Source organism: Cydia pomonella, chromosome 22 (assembly GCF_033807575.1).
Source record: "Cydia pomonella isolate Wapato2018A chromosome 22, ilCydPomo1, whole genome shotgun sequence".
In the NCBI taxonomy this organism is placed as follows: domain Eukaryota; kingdom Metazoa; phylum Arthropoda; class Insecta; order Lepidoptera; family Tortricidae; genus Cydia; species Cydia pomonella.
In genome coordinates, this window is record NC_084724.1 from 9,581,349 (window position 1) to 9,595,554 (window position 14,206).

Sequence of the window (14,206 nt, forward strand, 5' to 3'; positions counted from 1 at the left end):
TTCCTGAATATTCTTTGTCAATGTGGGCTATTAGGATAATTTAACTTACAGGCCCGAGATTTTTTTGTGAAGTATCAATTGGTTGTATTAATTTTCTTTTAGACAGCCATAAAATTAATATTAATGGGACAAAAGGTTTACTTAGTTAAAAAAAAAGTTTAACAAAGTATTTAAAATATATATATTTCATGTTAATTGTTTTTATATTGTTGACCCCTGAATCTATCGAAAGAAAGTAAAAATAACAAAATCGATCAAAATATCAGAAACAAAACTTTATAAACAAAGCTTTCATGAAACGAAGTTCGTAGCGCCGAAGTCCGTAATCGCAGTAAAAGTACAGTGGAACTCAAGTGCTTCCTTCCGGGGCGGCCGGCCGGCGCGCGCGCTGCGCCAGTCCGCGCCTCGCCGCCGTCGCGTCCGCACGCGCCCTTTCTGCCCGCTCCGCACAAACACACGCGATCAGTGCCAGCGACAACTCGGATACCAACCACGGTGTATGTGATTAAGTGACGGCTTCCCAGTGCTTTGAAGTGGAGGCTCGGGCCGCCGGCGCCGCTGGGCCCGCTTGCGGCCCGGGCGGTGGGATGGATTCCCCACAGATGTACGATGCGACCGGCGCGCCGCCGCCGCCGCCGCAACCCGATCTCAAGAAGGTCGGCGATGACAAGCGCGCGCCCTTCCCGCCCCCGGACCTGGACGAGCTCAATGGCCAGGAGATTAGTCTGGATTTACAGCACCTCATCGAGGATCAGTTCCGGGGAGAGGAGACCATGGCGCTCTTCCAGGAGATCCTACCGGGTGGCCGTTCTCCTCAGCCGCGACACTTTACACGGACAACTCTGGCTTACATGCCGCAGCCGGTACATTCGGGAGCATCATACGCGCCCGTACCGGCTACCGCGGCACATGAACAACAGCCACCCATAAAAGAGGAACCGCCTGAGCCACATGATTTTAGGCGAAACGTCAGTTGCGCTCAATATACAGGACAGTACAATCCCCAACCGCCTGTAGGCGTCAGCGGTCCATATGGTGGAGGATTTACCTCCTTACCACCGCTCGGAGCACCGCTCCTGCCTCCCCTACTCAAACACAAACCGACCCCATCGAGGCGCACCTCCGGAAAGTCCGTAGACAAAGGCACAGATGAATACAGAAGGAGACGTGAGCGCAACAACATAGCTGTTAGAAAATCTCGCGAGAAAGCTAAAGTGCGCTCCAGGGAGGTAGAAGAGAAGGTAAAGACCCTATTGAGAGAGAAAGACGCGCTGCTGAAGCGATTGGAGGCGGTGTCTGGGGAGCTGAGTTTACATAAACAAATGTACGTGCATCTGATCAACTTGAATCACCCGGAGATCACGGAGCTGTGCCGCTCCATGCTGCAGCTCGGGGCGCCGCACGCGCCCGACCACACGCTCTGACCATAGGTGAGTGTGTGTTGCGTTGTCAACTTGTTACAGAAAGTTGTGTTTGTGTGTGTGCCCTCGTTTCAGTGTGAGCGCGGAAAGTCGTAAATCACATGGTGAATAGAAAAAAGGGTTTTTTTATGGATGAGTTACGTAATATATTTATTGCATTTGAATGTGTGCAGTGTTTGAATCGATTGGATCTGTTTTGCTGTGTTTGAAGTGATTAAGAGGTTCCAAATTAATGAGAATTCTAATGGTCTAATGAGGTGTTTTTCGGAAATCGCCATCAGCGCAATGATTAAGTCTGTGTTATTAGGAAGCGTATATTCGTAATGGAAACATTACATTAATGATTTAGCTTTCTTTTTAGTCATCGGCTCACGTGTGAGATTTGTTGTAATAGTTGGCGCGAGAAAATAGTTATTCAACGATTATGAATCGAAGCACGTGCTTTTCAATAATAAACTCACGTGTGGGTTAACTAAAACATTATGTACCAGCTGCAACCACAGAAACTATACCACCTCAGAATAAAATACTCGGTGTGAAGGTTACGATGAAATTACAGTAAAAGTAATCTGAAAACTCAAACCATAAGTTTAACACTTTCAGTGCCAAGCGACCGATAAAAAAATAAACCCACCTAGCGGGGTCTTGGCAGTGTTAAGTTGTATGAAAATCCTTTGCGAAACATCAATGCCACTAGTTATGTCATTTTCTAGTTCAAATTGTTATGTTGTTGCAGTTTTGTAAATACAATCGTAAAACGTTGGATAAAAAATATTTAAAAGTTGTTTATAATTTGTAACTTTTACCATATCCATGATTTTTGATTGATGTAAAGACCTCAATAATAAGTGAAAACTCCCCACATCAAAGACTACGATAAACTTTAAGGAAATCTTGCACTCCAATCGCAACGCTCTAAAGATACCATCGAATTTCCCAAACACCGTCAACGTGACCAGAGACACGTTTTAACCGAACCGCAAATGTGCACCATAAATGTACAACTATAGAGTCTAAAGCTGAATACAGCATGAACAAGGATTATGGTAACCAAATGTACTGTCGCTTTCTAAATACAAAAATGGTAGGACCTGATGTGATTGGGGTTTTAAAGAGACATCCATATGTAAAATTTTAGAAGAAAACACGTGTTGAAACTGGATGAAATATTTAGAATCAAGAGTGGTTCCTTGGGCGAGGTTCTGTACATAATGGATTGCCGTTTATTAAGAAGAATATAAGCAAAGTTAATCTTACACTTTCATCTTCCTCGGCTTTCTTTCAATGAGGTTTTCTTTTTTTATTATGGCTTTCCCCTCTTGTAGGATTTGGCAGGAGGGATTACACCAATTACAACGTTTCACGAAATACCACAATTTTTGGTGTATATGAATTTTGATTTGGTTGTAGCTTGCTTTTGTTAGTATTTACATGTCATTAGTATATAAATATGGATATTACATTTTCTAAGATTGGCATGAAAATGGTTTAAATGATTGATTACCGAAAATCAGTAAAATGTTTTTGTTTGTTTCAATAAAAAGAGTTGGTACACAACTGCGAAGAAACAAAGTTATAAACATAAAGAAATGTAGATGTAAAATCACAAATTGCAATGGGGGCAATTAGTACACCCTGCAATGTATGCAGTTCGCAAGTGTAATGAAATGCTAACAATTATCGCAAATTCTGCCGCGCTAAACATATTGACCGTATCTGTTTTCCAAAACTCATTCAATTTAGCACCTTGTTACCATTGTAGAAGTTAGGTATTTCATTGGGTTTTCAATTGAAGATGCGGCAAATATGCTGCGGCGTGCTTTTTTATCAATTTATTTTTTGTTTGCTATCATTCTGTAACTTTCTAATCGGTTAAGTGCATTTTGACGTATTTGGAATGCGATTTTTGCTAGTGTTGGAAATAAAAAATAAAATTACTTAAATATGAGACGAAGAGAGTAATTGCAATACTTATGAGTAATATTTTTAAAAGTACCTACGAACTAAACGAATGCATATTCAGACGTACGTATTTAAATGTAGCCTACAATTATTTTGGTACTTTAATTTATTTTGAAGTTTTAACTGCACCTAACTAAGAAGTTAACAATATTTATTTAATCTAAATCATTGCTTATTATTCACCAATCTTTACCTGTGTCACCCTTTCAAGTTCTTTCATCTGTTTTAATCTTATCTTTATAGGTATACAATTTTTTATCGTGATTTACAACTTTACAACAAGTACAAATTTTTATTTGTTTATTTTATATACAGTACATAACTATGTATATGTATAATAAACTTTCTTGCTTTAACGTTCAATATCTATGGTATCTGGACTAAAGTCGATATTTTGGAATATTGCAGAATAAATAATGAAACAAATCAATCTAGAACTTCTAAGTAATCACTAGAACTTCTAATTTTCAGACGTTATTCGTACTAACACTTAAGAAAAATTAAAAAAATAAAACGCTCTTCCATTTTGCATCCACTTCCAGGGTGCTTAGATCATATCCGGCAACTTTCTCCTCAGTCCATGGTCCAATAAGATTTTGAATTCTTATCCGCTTATCAAATATGCCTATCTACTTTATTTTGCCCGGACCTATCTCAACAAAAAAAGACCAGTGACATGCAATATTCAACATGCCATATGGAATTCGGTCACCGAGTACATTCGCAAATATAACTCTTCCGAATCGAAAATTCAGTATTCAAATTCGTTTGTGCAAAACGTTGTCTGCTTGCAACTTTCGTTTTCACTGGTCACCTTTGCTCTTTGATACTCAACTCTATGAGTGCTGCTCTAGGTTCCCTTTTGTTTGCAATTGCCAAAATTTTCGCTTGCCGCGTCCTACTTTTATGGCTTCCGACATTGTAACTTGTTGGTTTTAATTTTAACTAGGTATTTTACGTACGAACGGAACAATAGTGGAAGCACAACGGTATTCTCGTGTCGAACTTGTACTTTTGTTTTTAACCGTTAAAACCATATGTTGTACAAGTTACAGAATCAGTTTCTTTTCACTATTAAAGACAGCAGCAAAAAGAATAAGCTTTCTGAGTTGAAATCGTATCTTCTTTATTTCATTTCCATCATCTCTTCTTGTTTTAGTTTCACTTCTTTTTGATTTACTTATTTCCTCTTCTATTACTTATTTATCATTATCATTTAGTTGTACAAGTCGCAGTACCTCTTCTTTATCATCTCTAAAATATGTTTTACCTAAATCAAAAAATAAACCGTTATATTACAGCGGAAGTAGAGATAACTTACTTCTGACGTCACAATCGTCATATCCGTGTGCTACATCGAGTGCCAATTTTGAATTAGACAAGTTACGACCAGTTTAGTTTTTACTTTGATTTCTACTCTCACTTTTGATGACTGATCATTGTTAAGAGCGTGAAGTGATCCAATTTAATTTTTGGTTCACTTTGTACTTTGTTACAACGATCATTACTATTAAAGTTGATAACTTTATGGTATTTGTATGATTGTCGTTATTATGAGATTCCAAGCGGTCCATAGTTTAAATCGTTTTATTGTATTAAAGCTGGATGAAATATTGCATAAATATTATCAAGTATAGCCGGTGCAAAGTGCCTTCGCTTTAATTTCTTTTAAACTTAAAATATCAGTCTCTTTAGGCCATTCTGCCTTATGAAGTCTATTAATTGGAAATGGACAGGGACAGACTTAATTTGTGAGAAAGAAGACTAGAAGATTATAGAAAATCAAGCGGGCCCGCTCTACGAGGGCATAGCAAGTAATTTTGTCTCACCGACAAGGTACTGTTTTTAAACACTCATTTCGAGCCCATTTTCGTTCTTTGTTGATTCTGTTCCTAACATAAAATTTCAAGTTCGATACAAGCTTTTTTTCTGACAAGGTGTAGGCGAGAATTCTAATCATTGACTTAATGATCACTAAAATCTGCCTACTTAAATATTTCAAATAAATTATCATAATGCAAAAGAACGGAAACAGATAGGCAGATAATTAAACCTACTAAACCGATGTGATGACGCCTGTGAAAACCAAGAACAGACTGACGAAGCATTTTATATAATAATACAAATTAAACTCATGAATGGGCGAAATGAATTCACTAATGCAAATGTAATCATTATCATAATCAAACAAGGACATAAATACTCCTACAATCATGAATCACCTTAAGATTACATCCATCGCCAGTATACTAAAACCTTTGCGACCATCAACTGTGCTTATTGAAATGGATCTCGTTAAAATCGTTAGGTGATGAAAATAAATCAACGCTCTCCAATGTAACTTGGATCCCGTAATGTATTACGTACATTCTAGATAAGAGATCTTGATTTTCTGGTAGTGATACGCCCAAAATAGCCTGACCTCTGAGCTCTTTGTAGCGACATTAATGCGCGTTTCTTAATGTGTTGGTGCTGGATGTGGTTTGTACGCCCCCACCTAGCTTTCACTTTTTTCGTTAATATGCCTTTTGTGATTTGGACGGTTTTATGCCAAACTGTTTTGGGTTTAAAGAGAAAATAGTTTGTTATTTTTACAAGGTTGAATGTTCACTGTTTTTAAGTTTATTTGTACACAAATTTTCGTTTTTTTCTAGACAAATTGACTGACTGTACAACAACGCATACATGTTCATGGTCAAAAAACCGGTCCGGTATCATAAAAATAAAGAGATTCACAGATATCTATTCATTTTTACAAAATGTTAAATAGGTTTTGGTAAAAACGCATTAAAAACAAAAAGGTCTCCATACTTTGATCTTTGAAAAATCATGTCAAATTAATTTCGTTCTGATTAACTTGTTTTAACGATCGGAAGTGCGATGCGCAAGTGCACGCACCGTGACATAAGGCGACACACATAGCGATTGCGCCACTCGTTCTGCTCGCTGGAACGGCTAATTGTTAACACGCTTTAGCCAATCAATCGATTACTTAAGAATTCTCGAACGAATGAAGCTTTGGCGGCTGTGTAGGTCACGAAATTTTCTGTAAATTTTTTTGGGAGGTCTGAATTTTATGGTTTTTAAAATTCAGAATATTGAGCAGTATTTTATTAATTTTGACAAAGAATCCCCGCGTGATATGTGGGCACAAAAAAAGAATCAGCCAGGTACGAGTCGAACTCGGGCACTGAAGTTTCCGTACTAAAACACAAATACATCCCTTTTAGAAAAACTCTTAACTTAAATTGCAATAAAGTAAATTTATATCTGTAATTAAAACCCAACATGTAGGAACAACAAACAAACCAGAATAATTCCAGTAAGGACTAGTTAGACCCTCTGGGTTGGAAGTTCAGATGGCAGTCGATTTCGTAAAAAATAGTGCCTACGCCAATTCTCGGGAATAGTTGCCAAGCGGACCCCAGGCTCCCAGGAGCCGTGGCAAAATGCCGGGACAACGCGAGGAAGATGATGTAGGAACAACAAACACTTGTTTGCTGATTTTGTTTACAAATTTTGGCAACTTATTGCATGACCATACCCAGGAGTTTTGGAAAGTGGGGAAATCGGTGTCGTCAGAACTTTTGTCGTTTTAAACGTTTGTGACTATTTTGGGTTCATAGGCTCATGGACGACATTAGTTAGTTTTTAAGTAATAGTTTTTAGGGTATTCATATTTTATTCATTTTTAATTTGACTAAAATATGCGACTGTTAGTTTTTTTACTTGACGCTTTGGACATTACTTTTGGTGTATATACTATAAAAGTATTATTGTTACGATATTTTTTATATATAAATTATTTTTATTTAAACAATAAAGGATACAAATTACAAATTAACTTACTACTAAAGCTTACAAATAAATATCCATACCAGTCTGGCCTAGTGGGTAGTGACCCTGCCTATGAAGCCAATGGTCCTGGGATCGAATCCCGGTAAGGGCATGTATTTGTGTGACGAGTACAGATATTTGTTCCTGTGTCATGGATGTTTTCTATGTATTTATGTATTATATATATCGTTGACTGAGTACTTACAACAAAATCCTTCTTGGGACTTAGTCGATTTATGTAAGAATGTCCCTATAATATTTATTAATAACTATAAAATTAACGATTGTCAGATAACGCATTATGACATTATTATAAAACGTAACGATGAAAATAGGGACACAGTCGTTTAGTGAGTTTGATAAACTGGCGGAAGAACTGATATAATCGTACAGTAGCCTTGTGACATACAAATTGTAATTCAATTAGTCGTTTCAATTGTTAAAAGATACGCAGTTGAAGTCAGAGTAAGCATATATAACTATTAAAAAAACACCGACGTAAAATGAAACAGTAGAAGAAGATAGATAGATAGAATACTCTTTATTGGCACACCTCAGTAAAAAGATACAGGAAAATAAACAATTGATTAAATGTAGGCCTCTACATTTAATCAATTGTTTATTTTCCTAAAACAATATTCAAACAATATTGTCTGCCTAGACAACAGGCGGTCTTATCGCTAAAGAGCGATCTCTTCTAGACAAGGTAGCGGAAACAGAGTTAATCGAAAAATTAGGTGTTGCTAAAAACGTTATGAAGCCTACATTCACATACACAATTGCAGTGAATAAACCTACACATATAAGAAATACAAATAGACATACATAAACATACATAGCAATATATATAAAATAAACCGAAATATACTCGTAGGGATATATGAGCAGCATGTGAGCCACAGAGTAAAAATAACTATGTACTATATAAACACTAAGGGAGAGATAAATAATGTCCTTTGAGTGATTTTTTAAACACAGCAAGAGATTGAGCGCGTCTATTGCCAACGGGTAAAGAGTTCCAGAGTTAGGCACGTGTATGGCATTTTGTTATTTTATTTACAGTACTGTTTACTTAATATAAACACAGGGCATTATCAGGGATGATGACAAGAGGCCTGATGGGGTGTCCTTGATGCCTTGTAACCTTTTTTTTTTTTTTTTTTGTTGACGCAGGGGTGAATGCCTTTACGCATCATCGCCCCCCGGGCGAGGGAAGCCCATTGGGGGGGCGGTATGTGGGACTCGCTCCTTCCGTAACCCCCTCTGCTATTCAGAGGGGGAGGAGGAGAATACCCACTAACCTCCCCTGCGGCGTTTCCGTCCATGCCGTTAAGGGGGGTGCAGGGGGCTCGCAAGCACGTCACCTCAGTGATGCCTTGTAACCTAGGACGGATGTTAGTGTGGGATGCTACCTGCGTAGACACACTGGTAACGTCCCAGGTCCAACGGAGGATACGCTTTCAAAATAATTTTTGTATTGCAAATATTGAAAAAAAAGGGTAACCTGTAAAACTAGTTCATTGTGTCAGCCAGCCAGCGCCACTTTTCTCGGTCCTGTGGGACCTCTCGCCAATTGTCGACTCGAAGCTCGTGCAGATCCGCCTCCACCATGTCGCTCCAGCGATACCTAGGGCGTCCGATAGTACGTCCTCCTGCTAGGCGACCCAGGTACGCTCTTTTTACGTTCCGATCTTCGTCCATTCTCTCAAGGTGGCCCAACCAACGGAGTCCGTGGGCTTTACTTTTACTCTGGAAAAATATTTTGGCAGAGTTTGTTGTATATAAACCACAGCTATGCCTCTATGTTAGATTTTTTTCAAATCGTTAGTTATTATAAAAATTAAGAGCATTTAAAAATTTGTATGATATCTGTTTTCGCTCCTAATTTTGATATAAATAAAAAAATTGAAAAAAGACAAACAAGGGTAAAGCTATGGTTAATATATATCGAAATATGTACAATCTATAATGTTAAAATCCAGAGAGGAAAATTGGGACTACGTTTGTATAGAGAAGCGACTATGGCATATCCTCTTAAAAACAAGTTGTGACTGGTCACTAAAAATTTTGATTGTCTAAGATAAAATTCTATATGTCAAACGTATTGCACGTAATTACAGTACCTATTTGACGTTGTCAAGCTGCACGCTATACATTGGAGTCGCTCGCGGCACCATTGCCATTGCATTGGCGGCGGTTGGGATCATTTATGAGCTCTATTCAGACTTCTATAGTCATTGGAACTACGGAAGGTGGAGGTAAGGAAATAAATCTCCATGTACCAAAAAGTGTCATCAAAAAACTTTAAATAGGTGGCGCTACAATACCTAGAATACTTGAACAAAAAAATCAAATCACTCCACTCCGCACACTTCACTCCGTCAATAACGCCTAGGTTCTTAGCTACTCTAGCGCTACTCTGGAGAGATTTGGAACTATTATTTATAGCTGACAGCTGGACACTTTTGCAACAGTTCCACCATAAGAGATGTCACTCCACTTAATGCCACACTCCATAATTGGAACGAAGTTTTTGAAAGAAGTTCATCATCGGACGGTTGGCGCTAGGCGAAAAAAAGTACAAGATTTTTCCATCACGGCCCTCTTTTGTTTAAATTTGTATTCGAGAATAAATAGTCTAATTTCACCGACTTACGTATATCCTATAGTGGCGCAGTTTGAAACAGCTGCTTAGATCCAGGTGGTGACAGTGACGATCCGGGTTCGATCCCCGGACGTGTATGCAGTTTTTTTTTTTGATATTTTTTTGCACTCGAATCTCATAATTTTGATTGACTAAGAGAGTGTGAAGGTTCAACTTGTAAAAAAAATGGTTTTCTTATGTTAAGTTGTTGTCCCTGCCTGTAAGTCGCATTTCGGAACTGATTTGTGAAATTTCGAGAGCAGTTTTGATAATAATTATTTTGTCGAATAAGGTTTTTTTTGTATTTGTTAATCAATAGTATACTACGTTTATCAATAATAAAATACTTCCCGAGTGTTTCACCACACATACTTTTTCTAGTTATTTGGTTTAAACACTGCTTGTCTGCGTTCGTCAAAATTTCAAGTATTACATCAAGTCCTTTGGTTAAAAAAATGTTTTGTTCCACCGTATTTTAAAAATAGAATATTTCCAATGAAACTGTTACTGTAGCAGCCAAAGGAGGATGTGTTTAGGTTTTTCAAACTTTGGTCACGTTGGTGGGCGTTGGTTGCTTGCGAAACGTTAAAAGAATTTCGGAGTTTGTTCATTTCATTCTTAACTTTTCCACGTGGTCGGGTCACATGCCAAATATAGCTGGAACGATTTGTAATCCTAATAAACTTATGGAAATGAAATTTTGTGAGAAGGTACCTACTTTTACCTACAGTAAGTTCAATAAGGCTTGTGTTGTTTGTACATAGACAACGATATATACAATAAATAAAGATGACCAGTCTGGTCTAGTGTGTAGTGACTGCCTATGAAGCTGATGGTCCCGGGTTCAAATCCTGGTAAGGGTATTTATTAGTGTGATGAGTACGGATATTTGTTACTGAGTCGTGCGTGTTTTTTCTGTATTTAAGTATTCATAAATATTTATATATTATATACACCGTGTTTTTATCGAATTCCGTTAACTTCGGGGTATCGGTAAGTATGTTGATAGAAACTAAATGGAAAAGTTAAGTTGCAAAAAAACTTATTTTTTTGCTATTTATTATATTATTTTATAAAACGTCATTAAATGTTGCATATAGCGTTGTTGTAACACGGGCATTACATTTAACTCAACCAAACAATTGAAAACTGTGACATATCAATGTCATTTCGAACATCAATCGTCCGAGATAGTAATTTAGGTTTAGGAGCAAATACATGAAGTCGTAATGAACACTAATCAATATATAAATAGGCCATAAGGCTAATGTACACGCTCGTAAGGGCCTTATAAGATACAAATTAATTATTGATTATCTTCTGAATGAAGTTAATTAGAATACCGGTGTCTTCGATAAAGTTACTTGATTTAAGCTCAGGAATGCACCCTTGTAATTAACGAAAATAAAAAAAACACGGTGTACATCGTACCCTCAACACAAGCCTTATTGAGCTTACTGTGGGACTTAGTCAATTTGTGTAATAATGTCCTATAATATTTATTTTATTATTATTTAATTGGGCTGTACGCACACCGCGTTCTTAACGCGCCGTCAACGCGCGTTTGTTTGATATACGTACACGCGATTTCACGATGACGCCACAAAAGTTTGCTTGCAACTTTATGAGATAATGGTCCATCTCAGAATCGCGTAGATTTCGCGCCTCAAGGCCGCGTAGCGCGTAGATCGCTACGCCGTAGCGCCTACGACAGGTTCTTAATAATTCGCAACTTTGCATTATGTTTTACGAATCTTGAGATCTCTCTCGAAGACTCGGGAAAAGTATCCAGTTTTCACTCAACGTGAATTCATTGAAATTCTTAAGTTTTTTGAAGTGACAGTAGGAGAATTGTTCCAAAAGAAAAAACATTGCGCGTGAGAAAAAATAAAATACACTTAATTGCACAAAAAATTTAACTGTAAACTGCATCTATTAGGTATGTAATTTTGTGTTATAGGCAATGGGTACCAATCTCAGTTTTTTGCTAGATATATGTAGATATATACCCAGCGCTGTTTTTCAGATGGGTCTTTTTTTTTTGATAGATCGATGAGTCGTTACAACGATTATCTCAATATCATCTTATTTTGACACCGTACGGTGTTACAATAGGGTTCACAATAGCTATTTACGATACAAGTGCAGAAAATAGGAAATTTGCAACGAATGGTGATAAAGCAAAACACGACCGAAGGGAGATGCAAATTACCTGTTCGCATGTGTATCGTACAACGTTTTACAGTACATATGGCTCTTTAAAGTTTCGACATATGCACGAAAAAAGCTCATTCCCGCACCCGTGCGGGAAAGTAGCACCATATGTACTGTAAATACATTTACATTTGATTGTCGGTGTGTTAGGGTTACCCACACTAGCGTCTCCCGAGCGTCGGCGTCTAGCCAACTCTATGGCTGCTCGACGCAACGTTGGCGTAACTGCGCAGCGATGCCATTATCCATAGCGCTGACTAGACGCCGACGCTCAAAAGACGCTAGTGTGGGGTGACCTATAGAGACATGTGAATTTATTTTTGGAGTTAGCTATTATGTTAGTGAATTCGCCTGTACCAAATCTCGCTCGAACAAAATTTACTTAAGGGTCCCCAGCAAGCTCGGTTCTCCGTACAAACGTAGTTACGCTCTCATTTCAAAACGACTAGCTAGATTGCTCTGAAACTTTGTACTTACAATAGGATAAGGTATGTATATCTAGTCCTGTAATAAGTTTATTTTCAGATATCGTAGTTAAAAAAATACAGTGAATTTAAGTTTTTCATACAAAACTGTTGCTCTGTTGCTCTATTTCGTTTGTTTTATAAACTGGGGATATATAAAATAATTACAGGCATAGACATACCTCATGTCATTATATGTGCAAAGTTTCATTATAATCCAACGCATAGTTTTAAAATGAGAATGAAACTTTTAAGTTAGTACGAGATATGAACCATATGATACAGAAAATATAGTCGCCAATACGCAGAGTGAACGAGAGGCTTATAAACTAGGGGAGACGTGGCAAGAAGTAGCCACGTCTTGAAAGGGTCACTTGCATTCTTTTTTTAAGTTTTAGGAACTAATTTTATACTATCTTTTTATTATTTTGAGAGAATACACTAGTTATATCCCGTCACCTTAAAATATTTGAATCACACAAAATATGCAAGCGACTCTTTCACAAACTGGCTGCTTCACGCTACTTTTCCCCTACTATTTTATGTTCTGGACATATATTTTTAACATTCTGTGATAATCGGTATATTTTTTTCAAAAAGAATTAGTCTATAATAATAAACCGTTATAGACTACGAAAACACATGTCTGATTCTAAGTTAATGACACCTGTTTACGTACTACCAATATTACGTATACAGGGTGATCTAGGAGACGTGACCAGAATCAAATCTGCGCATTCTGTAAGTTATGAAGGATCAAACCTGCGCATTCTGTAAGTTATGAGCAATTGTACATACACAAATCAATCTTTAGATTGAAGATAAAATTGATGTGCCCTGTCAGGGCCCATGTAAAACAGACTATTATGTAGCACCTGTGTACCTACCATGGATGCAATAGATATATGAATATGAACTGTTTAGTACCAGTATTTGTGAGAGTAAGGTTAATTAATTTTTTACTGTTAAAAAAATACGACATTCATGGTCACCTTACAATTAGAATACTTTCGTCAAACAATCAATCGATCAATCAAACATTTATTCAGCAATTATGCCACAGGGGAATTTCTAAATGTCAAATTTTTACAAGCAATAAAAATGACAAAACACAAAATAAAAAATGTGAATCAATGAAATATTAGATACTTTATTAGAGATGTATACAGTCTCTAAATGTCGAATTACCCAAAAAAACTATGATTAAATATAACAACAAATACTAAAATTCTTTAGAGATGTAAAAGTCTCTAAGTGTCAGAGATAATCTCATTCTTTGTAGCTATGATTTGGTTTGATTACTTTACCTTATGTAGTTCCGGAGAATAACGACTTTGAAAAATGTGTCCATAAAATGACTTTTTGACATTATCTCGGTGACGGTTCAAGATAGGAGGCTGAAAGTTAAGGTGATTCTATATTATAAGATAGCCAACAAATGACACTATAAAATCCGATATTAGTCACAGAGGCCACTTCTCCTTCCTTAGCCTGCTAAACCCTTTCAACTGTCTAGCTATCACGGTTCATAAGATACAGCCTGGTGACAGACGGACAGACGGACGGACAGCGGAGTCTTAGTAATAAGGTCCCGTTATACCCTTTGGGTACGTACCCTAAAAAACGAACTATATACTCACGTCTCATGAACCACCCTGTATTTT

At 37.3% G+C, this 14,206-nt stretch overlaps 1 protein-coding gene across 1 annotated transcript in view; it reads left to right on the forward strand.

Annotated features, from left to right (window-relative positions):
* The first annotated feature begins 330 nt into the window (after positions 1–330).
* Positions 331–14,206, forward strand: part of LOC133530441 (CCAAT/enhancer-binding protein-like) — a 35,534-nt gene continuing 21,658 nt past the window's right edge. Inside the window, exon 1 of the mRNA XM_061868352.1 lies at positions 331–1,430. Within this exon, the coding sequence (XP_061724336.1) occupies positions 588–1,424 (837 nt within the window). The 5' untranslated portion in view covers positions 331–587 and the 3' untranslated portion in view covers positions 1,425–1,430. The remainder of the gene's footprint in view (positions 1,431–14,206) is intronic.